Source organism: Arabidopsis lyrata (genome assembly GCF_000004255.2).
Source record: "Arabidopsis lyrata subsp. lyrata unplaced genomic scaffold ARALYscaffold_4, whole genome shotgun sequence".
NCBI lineage: Eukaryota > Viridiplantae > Streptophyta > Magnoliopsida > Brassicales > Brassicaceae > Arabidopsis > Arabidopsis lyrata.
The window spans coordinates 3,757,993-3,769,514 of NW_003302552.1; the positions used below are offsets into that span (position 1 = coordinate 3,757,993).

At 43.3% G+C, this 11,522-nt stretch overlaps 1 protein-coding gene across 1 annotated transcript; it reads right to left on the reverse strand.

Annotated features, from left to right (window-relative positions):
• Positions 1 to 9,557: 9,557 nt before the first annotated feature.
• On the reverse strand, positions 9,558 to 11,022 carry LOC110229549. Its single transcript, XM_021030061.1, has one exon. It carries the CDS (start codon positions 10,282 to 10,284, stop codon positions 10,006 to 10,008), a length of 279 nt encoding a protein of 92 aa, XP_020885720.1. The 5' UTR covers positions 10,285 to 11,022; the 3' UTR covers positions 9,558 to 10,005.
• Positions 11,023 to 11,522: the final 500 nt, after the last annotated feature.

The following is an 11,522-nucleotide window of genomic DNA, read 5'->3' on the forward strand; positions in this document are numbered from 1 at the left end:
AGGAAAGATCAAAGCCGGACAAACTCCTATTTATAATAGGGTTAAGGTTTGCCTTGGGAATGAAAATTCAATAATGGTGGCGTGCCCTAGTGGTTTAAACCATTTTTGGAAAATCGAGAAAAGGCAATTATTGCATTAAAGACGAGCCGCTTTTCCTACTTTCAAGAAATAAGAAGGGAAAGAGCAACCGTCGCATTAACTACAAAAGTTTCTAAGGCCCAAGCCCAATAAATTTGCCGAGTTGACTAAACCCGAAGTGGGGAACTCGCGTTAAGCCGAGCTCAGTTCTCGCATTCTAAAGAGAAAGGTCTGATCAGCCTAAAAATCTCGAAAGCATAACCACAAGGCCACAAAAGGTTAAAAGCGGACTTTGCAAACCCGCACATAATTTTAACCAAACCTCCTTTGGGTCAAAACCTAGAAAGGTTTAAAAGCCTCCTCAGGCAAATATCTTTTTCAAAAGAAATAATAAAGCCTCCTTAGGCAAAAACAAGTTCGAAATTAAGTTTTAAAAATAAATGGGACAATTCCCAATTTAAAGTGGACGCAGCCACTACGAAGTAACAGCCACCTCGGACTCCGGCTAGGCAGTCGAAGTTTCATTCGCCTCCTTGGCTGGTGCTTGGTCAGATGGGGCTCCTGGTCCGCCCTCCACAGTACAACCATCCTCCGGGGTGACCGCCGGTGTCGCAGGAACTTCGGGTGGGACGACATCTTCCGTCTCACTTGAGCCTGGGAAGGGCAGTCCCAGTTAGTTTTTAAAAAACATAAGGTAAGAAAAAGGTAGTAAGTGTCAGAAGCCAAGCGTTACCTGCCCAATCTAGACCCGATTCACTAATAGGAGGCGATTCAGTGAAGAATTCCTCGAAGTCCTGCGGGTTGAAGGTCGAAGTAGGAAGAGCTGCCAAGCGACTCCGCTTTTCAGAAAGATTAGCTGACAGTTTGGTCCTCTCTTGCTCCTCGGAGAAATCTGTATCATGGATTTGATCCAACAAGATCAGGTTGCTCTCGTGCTCCTTGATGTCTGATTCCAAATCTGACCTAGCTTTCTCGGTCTGCATGAAGTGGATGGCCCCCTGGATCAACTCCATCCCGCGTCCCTTAACCTCTTTTCTGGCTTTCGATGCCGACCTCGCCAACTCGGAATCACGCAATTTGGCAATCGCCTTGTACTTCGCGTTAAGCTCAATAAGCTGGTTGTTCAGGGTATCGGCGGTTGATTCGGATTCATGAAGTCTACCCTGAACACCAGAAAGCTCATCCTGGAGTTTGAAATTTTGGTCGTACTGGTCCTGCAGCTCCCCCTTTATCTTCGCAAGCTCGGATGATAGACCATCAACCTTGTCCTCCAAATCATGCTTGGAGTCGGTAGAAGAACGGAGGTCAGCCTCGAGATTAGAAAACTTGCCCTTCCACGTGTCGATCTCCTTCTCCCGACCAATGACCAGCCCCTCATAATGTTCAATCATGTCATTAAGCTCACTATTAGCCTGGCATTATGCATAAAACCGGGATGGTGAGTCATTTTGATGAACGGCAGCACAATCGGAAAAATAAAGCGGAACTAACCCGAGATGAATGATAAGCATGAAGCAAATAGCGCTCACGAATCGCAGGGCGCCACTTGTCGAAGTCTGGCAAGATCGAACCCGATCGGGTCTTGAAGCATCGAAAGACGCTGCCTTCTTTCTCCATAGCTGCGAAGGAGGAAGAGTTGTAAAAATCGGAATCTGAATAGAGACAAGAACTTTTAAGTATGTGTAAATCACCAAACCTAAAAGCGATTTGACTTGAGGGACAAGAGCAGGCTTTAACCTCGAGGAAGCATCTCGAGATTCAGAATCTCCCTTTTTGGGAGATGCGCTCCGGACAGTCTTTTCGCTGTCAGGCTGGGAAAAGGAAGACATATCAACCGGTCTAGGAGGACCCATTGGTTCAGTAGGAGGGGATGATCGAGGTGAACGGTCAGTCCGGGCCCTTGACTTCTCCCTTCGCGGGGAAGAGTCACTACGAGAGGACTTGTCTCTCTTCCTGCGAACCAAGTTCTTAAGAGGTTCATTGCTAAAGTCATCTCGGAAAGGACGAGGTAAATCACGGCGAGGAGATCGGTCCCTCCGAGAAGAAAGTTCGTCACGACGATCGCGACGAGGAGTTAATCTGAAAGAAGCGACGGATCTGGCTCTTTCGGAGCTGCCATCATCAACCAGCAGGGTCCTACTGTAGTCCTTCTTATCTATAGAAGCCGCAAGAAACTCTTTCTTCTCCTCACAAGCCGCAGTTATCGGCTTGGAGAGCACCTTACGCTTGGCCACAAGGGCCCGAGATGACATCCCCTGAGTTGAGGGAGGAGGCGGAAGTTGGTGAAGTTGACCTGGGGGACTCATTCTGAGCCTGTGGTTGGCTTCTAAAAATCGTTCAAGAGTGAAAGAATTCCAAAGGGTTTCCCCTTCGAGAATTATTTTGAAGAATTCAATGAATGCGTCAGATGGGAGAGTCGGAGCGACGAAAGCTGCGAAATGAAATAACGGTTTTAGTCAATAAAGATAATAAAACAACCGGGAAAGATATGGGCGACCTAATCTCTACCAGGTTTCGCAGACCACTTCGAAGGGAGAAAATCTGCAAGATTTCCAATCGAAGCGGGAGTTTTCTTAATCAGAAACCAAGGATGGTGCCAATTTTCATCCTTGTTCGGAAGATGCGAAATGATGTTCCTGTTGGCGTTTGGATATGCTGAGAAATACCCCGTTTTCTTTGATGAACTTCTCACGCTTAGAAGCTCATTTAGCTCAGTGACTCCGATAACGTATCCGGCCTCCGCCGCGATTGTTATAATTCCAAGGATAGTACGAAGAAGATTAGGGGTTAATTGAGGAAGAGCAATTTCAAGAGCCGCTAGGTAACAAACTAGGGCTTCGGGAAGGGGAAAGGTCAGCTCGCAACCTTTAAAATAGATCTCGTATACACAGAAGTAGCCGTCGCGGTGGCTTTCTGGGGACTCCGTACGATCAGCTATCTGCGCCTCCGCCATAATTCCCGGTGGGATTCGGCAGAGCTCCTTCAATCGTTCAAGGGATTGAAGGGTGCAGGTGGATCTATAGTGCGGACCGGCAATATCATTAGGGCGGGTGCACTCATCATTGCTAGAACTCCTCTCATCGAAAGACGGAGACTCGGGTCTATCGGAATCGGAAGTCATTGGGAAGAATAAAAAATTCAAGTTTCGGGAAAAAGAAAATTTAGAGAGAGAAGTAGAAGGAGTTTTAACCACAAAGATCAAGAGTAAAAGTAAGAATGAAAAAGAAGGTTACCTCACGCAAGCTAGGTGATAATGATGGAACCGTCTTGGGAATCGTGGAAGAAGTGGGAAGGTTTTTCCCGCTTTAATAGTAAATAATCGATATATGGTCATAATGACGACATATGTCACGCGACTAAATAAGGGTAGCGCCGAAATTAAAGGACTGGTGGGATCTTGGCGGGAAAAAATCAGAAGATTCCTCGGAACGCAATCTTTGGTCATTAAAGCATTTAAAGTCCTCCGAATTGGAATAGCACTTCGAAGAACTTGGGGGGCTAATTGTTGGTATCGGATCCCGCACCAGAAGTCCGAGACCAACCAAAGATTGCCACGTAGTCAAGATAATGGCCCATAAAGGATAAAGCCCATTGGACCCGTGAGCCGAAGGAACGGTCGAAGTGGTTATCACCACTTCGAGAATCCGAAGTGACTGCGCTTCGACATGAGTTCGGTGTAGAAGACACGGGTAAGTCGGTTCAAGGACACTTGGGCCAAAAGGCGAGGCCCATGAAGATCAGAGTCAACTCAAATTCAAACGTTGAGCATTAAAGTCAAAGATCAAAACGGACACATTTAAGAGGGAATAATTGTACTTAATTATTCTTTTTAATGTCGTTTCTCTATGTATAAATATAAAGGCCAATGGCCATGTAAAGGGGAGATCTCCCTCTTGAACAAGAAATACTATAGCAATTTTTGTAGCAATTCATAAGCCTTTTACATTCTTATTTTTTGTCCCTCAAGAATAATCTTTCCTATTTGATAAAAATACTTGAGTGTGTGAATCCGACATCCACAGGTAGTGAAAATAAAGTCTATAAGTTGAACAAAGCTCTTCACGGTTTAAGGTAAGCACCTAGAGCTTGGAATGATAAGTTAAACACAATTCTCAGAGAATTCAAGTTTCATAAGTGCTCAAAGGAACCATCACTATCTCAAAGGGAAGAGAAAGGGCATCTACTCATTGTGGCAGTGTACGTAGATGATTTACTGGTTGCAGGATCTTCTTTAAAATTGATACGGAAATTTAAGAGAGAAATGGCAACAAAATTTGAGATGAGTGACCTTGGAAAATTGACTTATTACCTTGGAATTGAAGTGCATCAACATGAAGGTGGCATTAGTCTTAAGCAAGAAAGGTATGCAGAAAAGATATTGGGAGAAACGGGAATAGAAGGCTGCAATCTTTCTCATATTCCAATCGAGATGAACTTACAATTGTCTAAGTCTAAGAATAAGAAGGGTATCAATGAGAAAGATTACAGAAGAAGTATTGGTTGTCTTCGTTACTTGATTCACACGCGTCCGGATCTCTCTTATATTGTTGGGGTCTTGAGCATGTATATGCAAGAGCCCAAGGAATCTCATGGAGCAGCATTGAAGCAAGTCTTGAGGTCCGTACGTGGAACCACCTCTCTTGGACTCTTGTTCAAATGAACAGACAAGATAAATTTGGGTTATAGTGATAGCTCGCATAATGTTGACTTGGATGATGGTAGAAGCACAACGGGTCACATTTTCTTTCTTGATGACTGTTCTATTACTTGGTGCTCTCAAAAACAAGAAACAGTGGCTATGTCTTCTTGTGAAGCTGAATTCATGGCGGCCACGGAAGCTGCAAAACAAGCTATATGGTTTAAAGAGTTGTTGATTGAAATACTAAACACTGAAGGTAAGAAGGTCTTGTTGAGAATTGACAAAAAATCGGCTATAGCTTTGACAAAGAACCCGGTGTTTCATGGGATAAGTAAACGCATACATAGAACGTATCATTTCATTAGAGAATGTGTTGAAAATGAGCTAGTGGAGGTAAAGCATGACCTGCGGTCGTGTGGGACACGTATATCAGGTTTTAAAAATCCCAAATAACAGGATCAATAAGCTGCAAGTGCACAGCAGTCAATCGTAGTACTTAGGGTATCGAATCCACAAAGAGAGAAGTAGTTCGGACAAGCTTATTAAGACAAAATAAAGCTAGGACAAAACAATAAAGGGGAGTTGGTTGTGGTGTCACGAATGCAAGTAAAAGTAAATGAGAAAGTAATAAGAAAGCAAAGTAGAAAGCAAGTAAATAACGTAAGAAAACTATGAGAGACAAACGTTGGGCATCAAGGGTATCGCAGGGGGTTCAATGATCGCTATCTAAGTAATATTAGAATTAGGTTTGTTTACTTCCAAGTCTCGGATATACAAAACACTAAGATTCGGCTAACTCTATGTTGTAGAATTAGTCGGCTAAAATCCTTATACTCCGTTACTCAACTAACGCAGGCAACGACGCACATATCAAAGCAATAAGATCAAGTTCGATTCTAGTCCATAAAGCCCAATAACTAAGTGGTGTGTGCTTGTTATAACACGATACACATTCGTAAGCTAGGTTTAGCGTATTAAACAACCTTGTGAGCAATTTAAACACTTCGGATCACGAGTTAGGACATGAATCTAACTACATGCATTAAATACAGTGTAAACGATCAAACAAAACCCTAGATATTGCCACCTAAACGATCAGCCATATTCCCCCATGATTAACCCTTTAAACCCAACTAGAAAACTACTCTAGCATGGTTAAAGAGATCATCAAAGTAAGGTTTGATAAACTCATAAGAAAGAAACGAATAAGAACTGAATAGGGTTTAGAGATTACTTCTTTGAATGTAGAGTACAAGAGGTAAGACTTCACCTTAATAGATCTTAGAGAAAACAAGAGAAAAGAGAGAGAGATTTGGTGATTCTTCAAAGCTTCAAGGTCGACGGCTATAGGGGCAGGGACGAGCTTGGCGGAGACTTGAGAGGCACTTCGAAGACACGTGCAGGCACACCTAGGGTTAGGGCTCTCAACATGTATTTATAGGTTCCGGGAACTAAGGATTAGGTCAAGGGGTAAAAGCGTCTTTTCCCGTAGATTAGGTTTAGTGCAACTCGCGTCTCTGGAAAGGGTAGAGGCTTTAGTGACCGGGGTGGTGAGTGAGAGGCAGCCCGGGCTCAGCCCAAGTGACCGGGGTGGTCAGGAAGCTCTGGAACGGTTGCACAGCTTATGGCTGCTTTGGACATGTCTTCACTCTTCTGGTCATAACTTCTGAACGGCTCGATTAAAAGCTCTGATTCTACATCGAGGCGAATCTTGACTCTTATATATTTCTATAGCCATCGAGATATCTTGATTTAGTAACAGGTAAGACCTCGAACGGATGCCATACTTCTGATGATAGAAACTGTCTTGAAACGGGTTTTGATCGTCTTTTGGCCTTTAAAGCTCGAAAACTCTTTAAACCTTCTCGGCTCCATAAATACTTGAATAACTCCCTCTTAGCTCTGAAATCACTCCAAATCCTCCCTAAAACATAAGAAAACAATAACAAATATGGGCGAAAATCCCATGTTATCAACTCCCCCAGACTTAGACTTTGCTTGTCCTCAAGCAAACAAAAGACTAAATCCGGTGAAGAGGTTTGAAAATCGCGGGAACTCTCCTATTATCAGTGACCGTATTTTGAATAATCTACAGACCACTTGAAAACAAGATTCACGTTAGAACATCTGCATAATCGTCCTACACCTTTCTCATCCTTGTACATCCGCTTCGAACCTACAGAAACTCTGAATTCACGTCAATCAACTCTTTAAATTCATTAAGTATTTGGCGTGAGCTTTCTCATTAGGAAGGATCATTCAGGGTAGACGGCGCTAGGTATGAAAGGGGCTTTTTGGTGTTTGGTGGTGGAGTTAAAGTGTTTAAGGTTACCGTAAATTCTTGAGAATGCAGGATATGTTGCAAAACCGCAAGAGAGAACGGATCGTTTTGATGTCCACAGTTTCCAACCACTTCTTCTTGTAACACCATCTTTCTCCTTTACTTCTTTTCTTTTAGATTCCCCCAGACTTAGATTTTTCTGCGGGGATCTCTGTGAATATCTCCATCTCCTCTCCATGAACTATGCTTTTCCTTGGGATTTCCTATGCTATGAGACTTCTTTCGGTAACTGTTTCCTTTCCTTTCTTTTTCTTTTTTATTTATTATTATTTATTTTTTTATGAAAGGGGAAACAGTACTTTAAGAATGTAAGTCTCATGAGCAAGAAATAAATACCTTTTGAAATCGAATCCCAGAGAAAGCATAAGCTCGAGACCAAAACGTCATTTTCTTGGTAAGTTCCGAATCTCCGTCTTCGTGGCGGGAAACTGTGTCGTTCCTTTCTCTCCGACGTTTTTGCACATAGCTGCTAAAGTGAGAAAAGGAAAAGAGAATGTGTTAGGTCTGAAAAGAGGATAGGGTTTAAGGGTAGGAAACCACTAAAAGTGAGTGGCCATTCAGGATCAGCAGAGAGTGGTAAAAAGGGATAAGAAGTCCTGAATGTATATGCTCGTTTCCCTGATCTGAAACCTCTTCAAGAGAAAGAATTAAGATCAAGTTAATCGTCCAATATAAGGTAGAGTTGACTTTCGATCAACAAAGATCTCCACGCGTTGAAAATTCAGGGGGACGGTCCGGAGGTAGTGTTCAAATTTGTTTGTTCTTGTGAACCTGTAAGTGTTCCTTAAGAAAAATTCTCAACGCAAAATGGTCAAAATCATCATATAACAAGGTCATAATTCCCAACTATTTTGACTCGATAAAATAAAAACTTTTAATTTTGCGAAAACCTACTGATGTAAAAATTGGAAAAAGGTCTCAAGTCAACAAAATAAAGAGTAGCATTAGTAACGACGGATTCATTAACCCCCCAGACTTAAATCACACCGTCCTCGGTGGGAAAATAAATAAAGAGATGAATCCGTGAGAAAGATAGGTTAAGAACAATGTCACCTGAACGACATAGGGGTGGTGGTCGGTGGATGTGGATGGTAACTAACCATATGATCTTTCTTGTGCTTGACATCGATTTAACTCGGCTAAGTTAATCGAATTTCCATGAAATAAATCTCTATTCGCATATTCCTTGAGAGAAAAACCTAAGACCATCAATAAATTTAACAAAAACAAAATAAATAAAACATACTTAAGATAGATTTGATCTTGAAGTCAAATTGACCACGATTAAGATCAAAATCACGGTGACGGACGGATAGGACGGTCGGCTTGACGGATCGGACGGGTGGAATGGATGGTAAGGATCGTCGGTGAAACTTCGTGTGACCGATCTTTGGTGCTTGGCCTGCACCGGTCACGGGGTAGTGTGGGGTTGGTTGCTTGAGGCGGGACCGGTCGCGGGTCGTGCGGTCGGTCGGTGATCCGTACGGTCCGGTATGTGCAATCTCTAGCTCTCTCGTCGTTCTTCCAATCTAGCCCGTTCTAAGGCCATTTTTTCTCGATCATTCCCTTTAAAACATGCATGCTGCCGATGGCTTTTGAATCTCATGTCGAATTACAGACTTTGAAACGACGGAATGCCTTGAGGATGGCTTAGCGGAGGGTGGTATCGTGGATCTCTGAAACTAAACTGGCAACATCCATGTTTCTCTTGATGAATGCCTCTAGAATAGGCATATTGCTTATGGATTTTGAATCCCAAGCAATATCATCGAGTGCAACAGCATATCGTAAGGTTATCAACGAAATCTCGTACCTGAAGTCGATATCTCCAAAACTAACCCGTTCCAAGGCCTGTTTTTCTCATCCATTTTCTCCAGAATGTCAGGTTTCCGGATGAATTTTAAATCTCAAGCCTTTTCTCGGAGTTTAGCCTGGTGGTACGGTGAAGGCTTCTTTTGACGGCTTCTCGTCATATCTCACAATCTAGTCCGAACCCAAGCTGTTTTTTCTCGATCATATGTCCTGGAATGGTCATAAAATCAGGAAGTTTTGAATCCCAGCAGATTCTGACGTTGTCGACTTTCATCGTGCGGTACGGCTCAGTTGGGCTTGAATGTGTCGTATCGCAAAGAGCGCCTCTTTTGAAGATTCTGTCTCGATCATTCCTCATCAAATCCCAATATTGACGGTGAATTCCAAATCTCAGCTCATTGGGTCAAGCGAAACTTCAAAACGGACGTGGAGGTGCTTCGCGGTACGGAGGATTGGTGTCGTCTCGCGAAACGCTCGTTGTCTCAGGATTCTGTCTTAATGATTACTCATGAAATATCCATGTTATCTGCGGATATTCAATCCTAGATCATTTCATTGGACAGAATTGGAGAACGGACGTGGGTGTTGCTCTGCCGTACGGTCACGGTAGGATGGCGGTACGGACGGCGGGTTGGATGTTCTCACGAATCTCGGATTGTCAGGGTGGAGACTCTTGGCATTGATCGTTGGCAGCTTGATCAATCCATCGCCTTCGGCATGCTTCGAACATCTTTAAGGATGCCGGTCTTGTGATTCAACTTGCCACCGTGCTTTGGAAGGTCGCGAAATAATCATCGAACAGAGCGTGGGTTGGACCGGTCACGAGTAGGTGTGGCCGGTCCAAAGGCTTCAGTGGGGACCGGTCACGGGTAGGTGGGGCCGGTCCGGAGCCTCCTGCTGGCACCGGTCACGGGGTGGTGTGGCCGGTCCAGGGACCTTTTTCCTCCTTCTTCTTTTTGGCTTTTCTGTTTTCTTCTTTTCTATTTTCTTTTCTGTTTTTATGAAATTCCTGAAACAAAAACTAAAACTATCAATAGTAAAAGCAATTATATCCTAAGGAAAAGTATTTACCAAGTGGGTTGGCTCCAACTCAGCGCACTTGTTTAGCGTCGTTGGCTCGACGTTTGGTAGTTCACTAAGCGTAGTGAGAAGGATTGTTTGTCCCTAGACAAACTCTCTTGGATTGGAACTCGTCGGGGGGTTCCTCCATGTAATCGCTCCTTTTCTGGAAGATGGAACGCCTTGCCTTCTCAAACGTTTCTTGAACACGATCTTTAGAGATGTAACTCTCCATGTAGAATCGTTTGACGGGAAACTTCTCCCAAGCTGCCTCGAACGAATCCGTGAGTGGTATCGCTCTAACCAAGTCATGGAAAGTGCATCTCATGCCATTCTCGTGCGTGGTATGGGTCATCTCTTCTATCTCCGCAGCTTCTACTTCACATTCTTCCTCCGTGATTGTTGAATTGACCGACGGTTCTCCTTCCGAGTCATATGAGTTGTATCCTTCATCATCTACAACCTCATCAAAGTAATCCAACTCTTAATCGTGAATCTCTCCTTGTTCAAACACTCGTAAGGGTCTCGCATCAAGAGGAATCACGGCGTTGCACTCCCTAATAGGGTTTGGCTCCTCCATAGGGTTTTGCGGCTCTTCTTCGTTGAAACTCTCCGTGAATTCTCTTTCAAATTCTTCCTCTGAAGTTTCTTCTTTTTGGGCGAGAGGTGGTGAAGTAAGGTTAGGAGTCTTACTTGTTTTAAAGACATCGGGGTTTCCTTTTCGGGGGAGGAAACGGAAGAGGTTTCCTTTTCTGCCTAGGATCTCAACTTCCTTTTTCACCTTAGCTTCATAACGGGCTCAGGCTTTGGGACTTTCTTCTTGTTTCTCTTCGCATCCAGCAATGCGAATCAACAAGTCTGCGAGCTTCTCATCGAGTAGATTCATCTTCCTCTCAAATGCTACTTCCCGAGTCTCAAAGACTTATTCCCACTCATATGGTTACTTGCACCATTATCAAGGTACCATACATTTTTTGTGTCTAGATCGGCTTCAAAGCAACTTGGTTTCACCTTATTCTCGTTAAGATATACCACCTCATGCATCATCAATTCATCAGCTTATTGTGTAGCATCATCTTTCTTTTCAATAGATTCTTGCAGTTTAAGTAATATATCAAGGCAATCAGACGCATAATGACCCATTTTATCGCAACGATAGCATGTTATCATGGACGTATCTCTCTCCTTTTGCATGTATGATCCATTCTGGTAACCATTAAAAAGTCTGCGGCCTCTGCCACGCCAGTTAGATCGACCACCTCTGTTTCTGCCATAACCTTCATGATAGGATGTATGCGAGTCCGTGTTGGCATACATCAACTTACTCTGATCTTCTTGTTGCTCTTCTTCTTCATCAAAAATTCTTTTTATACACCTTTAATCTTCCAACAATATCTTCAAAGGTAGTGTTGTTTAGATCAAGAACTTGTTCAAGGGCAGCGATGAATAAATCTTTTCCGAGGCAAACTTTTAAGAAATTTCTTTATAAGCTTCGGTTCTTCAATGGTTTCTCCAAGAGATGTGGAAGTGGAGGAAAGTTCTGACAGTTTTCCTACAAAAGAATCAATCGAATATGTCTCTTTCATCTTGATT

Coding starts and splice junctions, on each gene's coding strand:
- LOC110229549 (XM_021030061.1), bottom strand. CDS start 10,284: ATGACCCATACCACGCACGAGAATGGCATGAGATGCACTTTCCATGAC.